The sequence below is a fragment of the Ylistrum balloti genome, unplaced genomic scaffold, assembly GCF_031769215.1.
Source record: "Ylistrum balloti isolate Yb309-2 unplaced genomic scaffold, AGI_CSIRO_Ybal_v1 Utg370028, whole genome shotgun sequence".
Taxonomy (NCBI): Eukaryota; Metazoa; Mollusca; class Bivalvia; order Pectinida; family Pectinidae; genus Ylistrum; species Ylistrum balloti.
The window spans coordinates 540828-554712 of NW_026782092.1; the positions used below are offsets into that span (position 1 = coordinate 540828).

At 33.9% G+C, this 13885-nt stretch overlaps 1 protein-coding gene across 1 annotated transcript; it reads left to right on the forward strand.

The window, feature by feature from the left end:
• Window positions 1–11: 11 nt before the first annotated feature.
• On the forward strand, window positions 12–13757 carry LOC132548854 (corrinoid adenosyltransferase MMAB-like). The gene is made up of 9 exons (XM_060212752.1): window positions 12–79; window positions 4442–4500; window positions 5263–5356; window positions 8060–8117; window positions 8446–8518; window positions 8965–9062; window positions 10304–10368; window positions 11059–11118; window positions 11604–13757. The coding sequence occupies exons 1-9, from the start codon at window positions 12–14 to the stop codon at window positions 11707–11709; spliced, it is 681 nt and encodes a 226-aa protein (XP_060068735.1). The 3' UTR covers window positions 11710–13757.
• Window positions 13758–13885: the final 128 nt, after the last annotated feature.

Sequence of the window (13885 nt, forward strand, 5' to 3'; positions counted from 1 at the left end):
TCGCAACGAACATGTCACTTTTTGTGACAGTTTATCGGCAAGCGTCAAGAGGCCTAGCTACGTATTCAAAACTGTTGGCGTGAGTATACTTAGCGCTATAAAAACTTACCCATATTTATCATTAAAAATAGGGTCTTGTTTATTCTTGAGCATGCGGTGTCCTGGAGATTACACTATTCACAGAGCACGTAATTGTTGTTTACAGACGAGGTCATTACCGAAAAGACAGCCATTTACCGAAAAGACAACAGAATTACCGAAAAGACAGTTATTATAAATATTACACTAATTTTACAGGTGATGAATGGAACTAAAACCATTCCAATCTCAATTCAAGTCATGATTTATTCAATCTTTGCAGTCTTTTAATGACTTAGGGATATTAGGAGTTTTCCGTAATTTCCCATGACTGCAATGGCTGACGTAAGTGAAAAGGCTTTGGAAAGACAGTCGGTAGGCCTTTCGATATTATACTTTTTGGTTGTTGTCTGGGACTAAAGCATCTAAAATCCTGACTCCAGCCATAATATAAAGAATATTTCCATTCCTAATGACTTCTCAGAAGTAGATTGAGGGGAGATATGATAAACGTTTTCAAAATTATGGATAAATTTCACGATGAAAAAGTCACCAAAGGCATGTTTGATCGAGACGAAAATTCTAAAACAAGAGGCCACTCAAAGAAACTGAAAAAGAAATCATGTAATCTGGACATTCGGAAATACTCATTTGGACTAAGAACTATAGACCTATGAAACAGTCTACCAGAAAAAGTAATCCAATCATCAACAATCAGAGACTTTGAAATTGATTTGGAGAATCATTGGAAAAATCTCGAACTGAAATTTAACCATCTGGCTCGTTGCAATTCACTAATCGGAAGTGACTATATAATTTAATTGTATGATTATTATTGATATGGATATAGAGGCACTGTGTGCCTGCGTCCATTAAATATCCTAATAAATCCTAATAAATCCAGAGTCTGTTTTCGTTTCAGAATTCCCCGTAACCACAATAGCGGAGGCAGGTGATTGACAGCTCAGAACTCCGCCCACGTTATGGCGATATCTGATGTTCAGAAATAATAATAGTAATAATATTTATTCCAGGGACGTATAATACAGATGTACAGACTTTTTTTATGTAGCGCATATAATGTATATAATTTGTAGAAAATACAAATTCTGAAATTTACTAAAATTATTGCAAATTTTGGAAACAATGAGATGCAGATATATTTCTACAATAAAATTTCAGTGTTATTGCATCAACACTGCTGATGGAGAAATAGAAATGACACATTGAGTATTCATAATATTGATCAAATTGCAGCAATTTTATTAGATGGGAAATTACACTGAAAATGGCCAAATCATACTCATTTTTGGCACATGTCTGTACCATTTTAAGCATTGTGTTTTCAAAAATAAAAAAATCTAGATAAATAAATCGTAGATCAACCAATGCTGCAAAATGAGTCCTTGAAATAATTTATATTTACCTTTTAAGTGAACTTTTCACATCGAAATTTTGACCATGGAAACAGCAGTCTTTGCAGAAGAAATTCAGAGACCATTCTGACCACGATTTCAGCTGTAACATTGGTACACATTCTTGATGTATCCACTGCAGACATTTACTGCATTGAATTGTGTCAGAGACACATTCTTTTTTGCATTTCTTGCACGGATAACAGTTTGCCATACTGAAGGACACTGACAACCCATTCTCGTATGGCATTCATTTTATTAAAATTGGGATGAAACCATAAAAGAGCAAAAACAGATAGACGGAAATGCTTCCAATATAGTGTATATTTTCGCATCATGAAAAATTCATCTCTATCCGTTGACATCAATTTGATCATAGACGAAATGTTATTGCAACAATCTGGAAAATACACAAGAAACAATGCAACCATTGTCATGAAATAACAAACTGACAGGTGTCATAATGGAAAAAATACTCTCAACAAGCAGAAAACAAATGACGGCAATTAGAAGCCATTGACAGTTGCAATGAAGCATGGCAGTTTTCATAAAATGATCACTCCATCGGTAAATAAACAAAAGAATCAACCCTGATTTGTTGAATGAAAATATCAGCAAAATGTAGGCGGAGCCTAGAGCGGTCCATCACGCTCGTCAGCCATGGCGGTAACAGAGAATTACGGAATAATAACTAGCGTCTAATAGGTAATTAAAGACTGCAAAGATTGAATAAATCATGACTTGAATTGAGATTGGAATGGTTTTAGTTCCATTCAACACCCGAAAAACTAGTGTAATATTGATAATAACTGTCTTTTCGGTGTCTTTTCGGTAATTCTGTTGTCTGTTCGGTAAATGGCTGTCTTTTCGGTAATTCGTCGTAGCGTAGCTGTCCAGGTCATGTAGTATGTTTATTCCGCGTGAGCAGTTTTCGAAGTAGGGGGTACTTGAGTCGGTATACATTCTTGTGTGCAATAGGGTCATATTTTGTATACTGGTAGTGATTCCTGTAGTATCTATATTTTGTATTGTAGTATATATATGTACTGGTTATGTACATGTGTGTAATATCTATCATCGCAAACACATCGTTAGTGTCACGTTTTATCTGCTCTCGTAACATTTTTACGTATTGGCGAGTGCGTCGCTTTGTGTAGCATATATGTATGTACTTGTGTACGTGAGTAGTGTTCACTGACTGACTGGACACAAGACATTTGACAGACTTTGACGAAGGTGTTTGATTGGTTGAAAGTTTCTCCTGGGTATACGTCTTTTGTCTTTTACTATATCGGGGTACGTTTGAATCCTGGCTTGCGGGTAAGACAGATTTTCAAATGTCAGGTTCCTCGGGTTTTGTCTTTATTTTAAGTTTTCTCTTAACTTTATTTCTTTCTAGTTAAAGTATTTCTTCTAATATGTTCTCCCTGTTAGTGATGAGAGTTTGTATGAACAATATAATGCTCAAAGATATGTTTAAACGGTAACTGAACGTTCAGGGAAATATTTGGAATCACGTGACCGGTCAAGGCAGGTGGACGGAATTTGTATCGCTCCTTAAAATCTTCGATTCTACAACAATTCTGGTGAAAATTATTTCACCAGCCTGCAACACCTTATATGTAACAGTTGTGTGATTCCCGGAGAGGCTGTTGTTTGCTCGAAACCCAACTAAAATGCGAGTTATTTTGACTTAATTGACATTCCGTTGTATCAAACAGTGCTCACCTTACATCATGCGTATACATAAAAGTGTGTATACAATATATGTTACCTGTACACTACAATATATGTTACATGTACCTATATGCTCAGCTCTATATCTGACGGGGATATTTAGAGTGGACAATTAGTCCAATGGAAATGGCAGAAAAACATAAACTTGTATCTACTTCAAGCTCTGACATGAGTTTTTGTGATACTGATGCTCCAAAGAAAAGCACCAAAAAGACGGTCAAAAAAGCAAAAACTGTTGTTAATACCAATCACCCTACCCTCACAGCCTTCAAATTTGATAATACACAACTTAAAAAACTTGGCGAAGGAATGATGAAAGCAATCACCAATCTTGATTCTGAAATGAACTGTATAGATCAAAAGTTATCTGGCATAGTAACGTGGAGAGCTTAAAAGAAAAATTTAGTAAAATAGCCACAAAATCAGATCTCGTAAACGCCACATCGGCAATTGTTGATATCCATTGACAATCTTATCCATAACTATGAAAAATAAAACACATCACCATCCCTCTTTTCGTATCTCACCACAAAATAGACATAAGGACAGTCATTATTTCTTTTTTGATGGTGGGATACTTCAATTTCCGATCAACTCTAGATGAGACATTATTCACACATGTGTAACTATTTATAATTGTACATTCATGAATAATCTAATGTTGCTAATATTGTGATATTCACTATATATTACTATTGGTATATCATCATGTGTACACATAATTATGTAATACATGTACACTGTACACGAAAGTGTGCAAACAATGGAAATATCTCTTACATGTATATAACAATAATTATCTTAAGTATTATTGTCACTTCGTTCGATAAAATGGCACACGACTCGACTAAGAATTGTACCATATGTATCTATTAATTATAATAGAATAGAGAGTGTCATGCATTGTTAAAAAAATTACAACAGATTTATTTATATGTTATATTTTTCATCCTAGCTGCATGCAAGAGTTACTTCCCTTTTACATTATTGTATTGTTGCCTAAAAACTTCAATAAAATGCATTTCCTACTCATATACAAATATGAATCTCCAAGACCCTGGCAGTTGGCAGATAGAATTTTTATGTTATCGACATTAAAGGACTAATAAAAATAGTAAACATTGACCTAGACTTATCAAATACATAAACATACACAACGAAAACACAATAATTGCAAGTAACAAGAATAAACAAGCTGTATTATTTTGCAGAGCTCAAAAAAATGAAGGAAAGAAGTTTCCAAAAATATACACAAAAACTGGTGATAAAGGTAAGCTATGACAGCAGTACTTTTTGTGGTGACATGTTTTACATTGTAGGTTAATTTCCAAACTATTTTCCCTTCTGTTTATGATATCTTGATCTTGTAAAACGGACAATGATCGCTTGGTGTGACAAGTACTTCCTTCCGTAAAGTACAAACAATATTGATAATTGACCTCAACGACACCATTGATACACATGGGAAAATAACATAATAAAATGTAAGCCATACTTGTCTGAATCATGTGTAACAGGACTAGCTGGAATCAAGTTTAAACTGATAGCCAGTCTATTGGTTAAAGTGTTCATCTATGGTTCAGAGGTAATGAATTCAACTTCAGGCCTTCAACTATATGTATCTTATCAGGTATGAGCAGTTCACATCCAAAATACAAGTATCCTTTTGAAAATGTAAAGGTGGTTTGAAACAATTTCAGGTTGAGATGTTTAAATTAGTGTGATTATGTTTTCAAAGAAATTTATCTTTTTCGCACAAACAATAAATGAAAAATACACATACAAATACAAGTTTTCATAAACATCTGTTTTCCTTGTAAAGAAATGAAATGATCTGCCATCTTTTCTCAACACAAGAAACACATTTTCAAAAACACAAAACTGGTCTTCAATCGCAATTAATGTCACAGATTAGTACATGTGTTTTCAAAAAAAAGTATATAATAAACACCATAAGCTCCATGCATGTGATTGAAATTTTGTACAATGCTTTCCATGAAAGTATGCTAATTATTTCAAATTTATGATCAAGGTACATCATCAACATACACAGGAGAAAGGAGACCCAAAAATGATGTCATTTTTGAAGCTTTAGGATCGACTGATGAGCTTTCCTGTGCTATTGGGTAAGAACAAAGTCACACACTCAGATATTTTAGAACATTTTCTTCAGGCTGGTAATGTCAAGAGACTAGAAGTAGAAAATTTGGGTGTGATGTTTCGATGACTACATAGTCATCTACATGAGTGAACTGACCAGTATAAGCACTGACTTACAAAATGTAGTGTAGGAGATGGTTAGAAATCAACCTATGTTTTCCCCTGGACTATAATCCTATGAACACTTAAGGTTGAAAATAATGTGACAAGATGATAAAATGTTACAACAAAAAGTACATAAGATGGTAACAATGTAATGTAGTTGATTTGGCTATGCATTGTTTAAATATTGATCTCATGTGACTATGTAGTCACTGAAACAACATTCTCACATGTTCTACCGGATATGTAATAAATGAAAATCTCAAGTGTTCAAGTGTTCTGAGATGCTTCTGTTAAAATCATGATTGAAATAATTTCAAGTCTGTAGTATTTCTAATCTTTAAGATATTGACTTTGGTGGAGTAGCTGTTAGTTTATTATTTGTTTTTGATGAACTAGGGATAAAATCTGTGGTTTACTTATATATAAGAAAACACTTGGGAAAATTCTGTTGAAGGGAACTTCCTCACTGTTTGACTGCTGATTTGTGTCCGGTTAGGAGAATTCTTCTCACAGAAATCATCAGGATTTTGTTTTCAAGAAAAAACCGATGCTTGTGAGGATGATCTAGTAAATTTGTGGTGGCAACTTGCTGATCTTTATATGGACAATTGTGTTACAGATTCTCTATTTTTAGGTCATCTGACCCGAAGGGTCCGATGACCTATAGTCATCATGCTTCGTCCGTCGTCGTCCGCCGTCCGCCGTGCGCCGTCCGTAAACTTTTCATTCAAACGACTTCTTCTCAAATACTAGAAGGTCTAGGGGGCTAATACTTGACACAGAGGATACTGGCATGGAGCTCTACCAAGTTTGTTCAAATGAATGACCTTGACCCACTTTAAAGGTCACAGGGGTCAAATATGTTAAAATCTTTAAACAACTTCTTCTCATTAACCAAAAGGCTCAGAGTGTAGATATTGGGCCTGTGACATGCTGGGATGAAGGACTACCAAGTTTGTTCAAATGAATGACCTTGACCCACTTTAAAGGTCACAGGGGTCAAATATGTTAAAATCTTTAAACAACTTCTTCTCAATAACCAAAAGGCTCAGATTGCTGATATTGTGCCTGTGGCATGCTGGGATGAAGGGCTATCAAGTTTGTTTAAATGAATGACCTTGAACAACTTTCAAGGTCACAGGGGTCAAATATGTCAAAATCTTTAAATAACTTCTTCTCAAATACTAGAAGGCCTAGGGGGCTAATACTTGGCCCATAGCATGCTGGCATGGAGCCCTACAAAGTTTGTTCAAATGAATGACCTTGGCCCACTTTCAAGGTCACAGGGGTCAAATATGTTAAAATATACAAAGGACTTCATCTCAATAAGCAAAAGTCTATGAGTGCCGATATTGGGTCTGTAGCATGCTGGGAGGAAAGGCTACCAAGTTTATTTAAATGAATGACCTTGAACAACTTTCAAGGTCGCAGGGGTCAAATATGTCAAAATCTTTAAATAACTTCTTCTCAAATACTAGAAGGCCTAGGGGGCTAATACTTGGCCCATAGCATGCTGGCATGGAGCCCTACAAAGTTTGTTCAAATGAATGACCTTGGCCCACTTTCAAGGTCACAGGGGTCAAATATGTTAAAATATACAAAGGACTTCATCTCAATAAGCAAAAGTCTATGAGTGCCGATATTGGGTCTGTAGCATGCTGGGAGGAAAGGCTACCAAGTTTATTCAAATGAATGACCTCAACCCACTTTCAAGGTCACAGGGGTCAAATATGTTAAAATATACAAACGACTTCTTCTCAACAAGCAAAAGTCCATGAGTGCTGATATTGGGCCTGTAAGATGCTTGGAGGAGAGGCTACCAAGTTTGTTCAAATGAATGACCTCAACCCACTTTCTAGGTTTGGCTTGCTTTTTGTCAGATGACCGTTAAGGCCCATGGGCCTCTTGTTCAGTTTTTCTGCTTCTTAATCTCCTCAACAGAGAAGGCAGATGCAGGCTATTGTATTTCATCAGAACCTGATAATTATGCTTTATTTATCAAGAAATAAGATCATGTCTTGTGAAAATCCTACCCACATCTGCGGCAGATTCAACTAAAATGCCAACAGATGCGTATTCATATTCCAGGAATAAACCCCATACATTGGAAGTGGAAGTATTGACTTTTAGGCTTATTGCAGAAAGAAATATGATACTTAATTAATATTATATGGATGAAATAAACATGTTTGCATAATTCAGCCATGTTGTTTTAATTGGTCAATTTTATTTTACAATTTTTTATATGCCTCCGGAGGTGCTTGTATATTGGTGTCATCTAATCTGTCTGTCTGTCCGTCCGTCAGTACGTACGATGTGCATGAAGGAGCGATTTCATGGTTCATTGATGTTTGTAAGATTTATGCCATTTTATCCTGATCTTTATATTTTGTGGCGGCGTATATTGTGTCCAAGACACTCTTGTTACAATTGGGTCTTCATTCTAGCTTAACAACCTTTATAATTGTGCTGGTAGTTAAAATTACCTTTTGCTTCCTTTCGTAAATAACTAGGGCAAGCATACTTTAATAAAGACTGAAATATTTATGCTATTTGGTTTACAGTTTGGCTGCTGAATACTGTAGAGACTCTGATATACCGGTTGTAACAGATTTAGTAAAAGTAAGTGAATTCACAATAAAATAGTTCACAATGTAATGCTGTAACATAAAAAAATCTATGTCTTTAGATTAAAAACTTTAAAAATATGAAAATAAATCAATATGTATTAAAAATGTAAGGCAAAAGAATAACAATATGCTGGTTTTCATCTGAGATTTAAATCTAAAGACTGACATTTTAAATTTCTGTGGGCATAATCTGTGGTTGGTGATGTTGTAATTATAATGAAAAGTACAAACAACATGTGAAGGATCTGTATAATGAAGTGTTGAATTATATATTAGTCATTTTAGATATGTTCAGTTTGTGTGTTGATTACTTTGAGTAGATCCAGTGTGTGCTTCAAGATGTAGGATCGTGTGTGGCCACGCCATTGTCATCTGCCAGAGATTCACATTTAAGTAAGTTGTGTACACACCCATGACATGCCCCATTTGTGGGAGGATCTCCCTTATTTTCACTCAAAAATATTTCTATGGATTCTGCATAATTCTTTAATTTTCCATTCAAATTGGAACTTATTAAGTAGTACATTACATAAAAAGTGTTCTTATAAGCAATATGCAACACAGCTATATGATGTTATTTATATGAATATGATTTTAATAGGACCTCAATTTAGCTTTGCTTGCCACAAACCTCTCCCAGATTTCAAATGTCAAAAGTTGACATGATTGTGTACAATAAGAAGTAAATTTGCATTACAATAAGATGTCATATTTTTATCAACAATGTATGTTGCAGTTCAGAAATGTAAATATTTATTAGCCCATTTTGTCATGTTTCTGCTTAACTGAAACTTAGAGGCAACATCCATGAACCTTGAATAATTTTCTATAACTTGCAGAGATGACAAAATTTAACGGGAAGCATGTGACAGACTTGGAAAAATTGATAGACCAGTATACAGCAGAGTTACCTCCCTTGGAAAACTTCATCATTCCTGTAAGATTGAAATTTGATATGGATAATTGTTTCTTATAAAACATTGAGTCAATACACTTGGTGATGTTTACATATGTATATCACATCTCCAAACACATTGCATATTTCATGAATTAAGTAATACCTGACTAAAATGCCACTTGCATGTTACAAATAAATACATGTATATAACAAATACCTGTCTATAAAGACCACCTGTACAGAGGGAATATGTACAACATAATACATACCTGTCCATAAAGGCCACCTGGATATAAAAATAAGGCTGATTTTAATGTAATCTACAATTCACATTAATGAATTAATGAAAAAGACATATCTGCTTAATAAGCAATGAAAATAGGGTCATTCTTCCATGTATAATGTTTCCGTTCATATAACAAAGTTAAGTTGAATGATAGAAAAAGACGAACATTTCGTTTGGTCCCACTGAGTTTGATTTATCTGTGTTGAACTGTATTTAAAAGAAAAAGTGGATCACCTGTCTATAAAAGCTCATTTTCCCTTGCTCAGCTTTACATTGAAAATTACAGTAAATATAAGTATTCCACAGCTGATCAACATCATTTCATTACAATAATTTCATAAAACCTATGAATTACAAAAAATAGAAACGATAAAGAAATTTTAAACGGATGTATTGAAGTTACCTCAATTTTGTCAGGTTACAATGATAAAAGGACCAGGTTATAATGATAAAACTCATTGACCAGAAAGTATCAAGTACTTTTAAAGTATATGTTTATATTTGTACCTAAATTGTTCAATTTGGTCAAATAATGTCCCAAAATTTAACCATTATACACACTTATCTTTGAAATTGCCTTCAGATGGTTTGATTATAATTCCCATTATTTTCTATCTTTCTTAACCTAAACTTTATCATTATAATTATATAGTATGTAATAAAACTGATGTTGATGATGGCTCTGATTGGTAGTAATATGTATAAGAAGTAGAGTGGAGGATAATTTTATTATTGTAAAGTAGTTAATTTTCATGAAGGGTTTATTTTCAAGTAATCCATGGGTACTCTTCAAATTTTTGTGTTCACAAAATGGTTTAGATGAAAGTTCAAAATCAAATGCCAATGAACTTTTCTTTTTTTTTGTTGTTTTTTTGTTTTTGTTTTTGGGAAAACCATGAAATTTAAGCCCCCACAAAATATACAGTATGTACAGTAATCGGTAAGTAAACACTAGAATCGCTACCATTCATGATTTTTACATTTTGTATTACAGTCTGGTGGCAAATCTTCATCATCCTTACATTTAGCCAGATCCATTTGTCGCAGAGCAGAGAGACAGTAAGTGTCTGTCTAGAATTACAGACTCAATAATTAAATTAATTAAATTAATAAAGTACTACTGGTGAAATGGTGAAGACTGGCTGAGTTCTACTTCACATATTGAATCACATAGATTTTATAGATGTGTAGGTAGTACTTTGAATAAAAATGTTAAACAGAAAAGGTGTATAAAAAAAATCCAGAAGCACATGGAGTCCAGTCGCGGAAAGAAAAGGGAATAAAAGTGCTAGAGAGAGCTCCTGGTTCTGAAACAAATGCAACGTAATTTTTTTTTGGATAAATTATGGACAGTGATTTTTTTCCTTACAAATTTTTAACAGAATCTATGAAATATATATATATATATATTTATAAATTTTCAAATTTATAATCAAATATTAAAGGTATTTGATGAAATAAAGTAATAAAATTATTATAATAAAAATTCAGTAATATTTTTATCTTTAATAGCTTTAAAAATTGATAAATTTAATGCATTTGTCAAAATCATTTCTTTTCACACCGCTATTGTAATTGCTTGTGCATTATCTAATTATTTACACAATAAAACAACTGTATGCAAAACACTACATTTTAATACTATTTATATATCTTTTAAGTGTTAAACTGTGTGAGTATAACTAGCAAATTATACAAATCCCTGCCCTCCCGACTGGATATCATTGATGATACTTTGTTACCTTGCAGTGTGACACCTTTAGTAAGAAGTGGAGAAATTGATGTTGAACCACTTCAGTATCTCAACAGGTGGGTGTACTGTGGAGTAAGATAAAGAACATGCTGTGACATCATTGGGTCAGTAAAAAGTCTGAATGGTGGATTACCTCTGTGATCAAAAAAAAAAAAAAAAAATGAAAGTGTATAGGGTCAGCTTCCATCAGATGTCTTTTTGTTTTTGAGGGTTTTTTTGTGGATACTGGGGTTTCTGCACACAGCAAGACCTCACATTATCTTTCAACTTTGGTACTCTGGTTTCCTCCCACATTAAAATACCCCACCCCACCCTCTCCACCTCAAGTTTCTGTAAAGTTAGTATTTCAATAAGTGAAACATGTTGGTCAATCAGTACAATATCTCAATTAGTCAATTCCATATATAGATATAAATAAGGAAAATTTTAATTTTCTTGAAAGAATGCAAGGAATCAACAGTACATTGTACTAGACCTGGAGAAATTCTTGATAGGTCAACCAAATTTCACATTGTGTTCAGCTGTTGTCTTCGTTTTGCAGATTGAGTGATTTTCTTTTCACTATTGCAAGATACTCAGCTAAAAAGGAAGGAAAGGAAGAAATGATTTACATACGAGTTTACCCGACTGAAACAGATGACAAATGACAAAAACATATGCATTCTAACTAGCTTACAATTATTAATGTTAGTAAATGTAACTGTGATTTTGATTGATGTGCAATGACCAAAATGAATCCAATTTTTACAACGATTCTCATTGGTGTACAGTGACCAAAATGACTCCAATTGTTACAATGATTCTCATTGGTGTGCAGTGATCAAGATGTCTTCAATTCTTACAATGATTCTCATTGATCTGCAGTGACCATGATACATTGTTGCTCATTGGTCTGCAGTGACCAATATGTCTTCAAGTGTTACAGTGATTCTCATTGGTCTGCAGTGGCCTCTCGTGAATTTTGTCATATGTACCTGATAGTCTCATTGGCCAAAAATGATAATGATGTCTTTAATGTATCACTCATTCTCATTGATGTATAATGACCATTCTGTCTTAAGTCGGGAATCAGTGTGTTTCTCACATGTAACAACGTTGGTGTCATATACAATTGTATTTCAATTGATGTAAACTCTGTGCTCTGACCTTGATGTAAATATGCATGTAGATACTAATATGATCAACAGAATAATTTTGAATAAGCTCTGAATTGATTAATATTTTTCTCTGAAGTAAAATAATATCTTTCTCTAACACGGATTCGATCTTTACTAGATATGAACAAAAAATTGAACCTAGTTTAATGTGCTGTTTGTTTTGCAGCCATTATGTACAGTAGAACTAAGCACAGGCAATACTCTAATGACACATTAAACAATGCCATTTAAAATTAATATGAAATCCTAAATGTCTTCTGAATTATTTGTCTGATTAGCAAAAATTGATTTTCAACTTCCGCTAGCTGTATACCATTTTGTGAACAAATGAATTTGTAGAGTGCCCACGATTTACTTGAAAATGAACCCCTCATGAAAATTAACTATTTTACAGTAATGAAATTACCCTTCACACTATTTCTTTTCTATGTTGCTACTAGTCGTCGCCATCATCAACATCAGTTTGATTGTATACTATATAATCATACTGATTAAGTTAGGACAAAGCAGAAACTTGCACCAGTTTCACTGAACACTGTCGTAATCCTGACCAATTCGTTGAACACCGGTATGTGATGATGCAGACAGTTTTGGCCCTTGGAATTATTTTAGCATACGATAACAGTGTAATATATTAGACGAATGCATTAATCATTCTGCAGTGTATTTCTGTTGTAAAGTCAAATGAACCATTATGCTTGAAGCTGTTGGAAATGACTACGAGTATCTGAATTGGCAAAGTTTGTTTCTTTTTGTGATGACAATGTCGTGTCTATTCTGAGCAAAGAAGACGCTTTCCATTTTCAATCTGCATTCTGCTTTTATGTGATTCCAGTAATAAATGTCCTGTCCAATCAACTGGTGATATCAAATATTTCAAAATACTCCGATATCTAACATGTCTTTGTTGACACTGCACGGGTTTACATTGAAAATGTGGTACCTTTTAGATATATTTGATGTAAATATGCACGTACGGGCATGTTAAGCGTTATCATGAACAGAACGATATGACTCACATACCTATTTTTTTAAATTTTCATTTGTGTGCAAGACAAAACAAGTGTATGTGAATATGAATATTTGCATATTAAACTTGTGTACATGTAGGATATTGTGAAAGAGTAGGCATCTCCTGATTCTTTGTCTTTGTTAATAATGAAAAACTGCAATCTGAACAAGAAAATCAAGAGCGGATTTCAACTTGCTTGTGTATTTACCACGCCTACATAGCTGAGTCGGATTCACTTAGAATCTAAGCAGGAAAGGTAACTCAAGCAAAAAGGGTGCTTTTTTCAGAGAATGGAAATCATTTATGTAAATATGTCTTTGTTGTGAAACGCTAGTTTTATATTGTCCGTCTGCTCTGGTAGTCAGGTCAGGGTTCAGAGTTCATTCTTTGTACGTCGTGGAAAAATGCATCATGGAATATGTTTACGTGAAAGTCCAAAGGAAACAGACTTGCAGATTTAGCAAGGCTTAGGTGTCCCATGAGGTAACTTTAATACGGTTTAAACGTTTGAAGTTTGATTAATTTTGTTGAAGGAAGGTTAATTTCTGTATTTTTCAGTTTTTTACCGCATGTAGAACCCCTACACTGTGTTTGTGATGATTGTGAACTATGGCTATAGGAACTAGGAACTTTGTATATGTAATAAAGGAACTC

Bases quoted from the DNA above. Each gene is read 5' to 3' on its own strand.
- LOC132548854 (XM_060212752.1), top strand. From the start codon at position 12: ATGTCACTTTTTGTGACAGTTTATCGGCAAGCGTCAAGAGGCCTAGCT. The intron at 80-4,441 runs GTGAGTATACTT...ATTATTTTGCAG, and splicing joins ACGTATTCAAAACTGTTGGC to AGCTCAAAAAAATGAAGGAA. The intron at 8,118-8,445 runs GTAAGTGAATTC...TACTTTGAGTAG, and splicing joins TTGTAACAGATTTAGTAAAA to ATCCAGTGTGTGCTTCAAGA.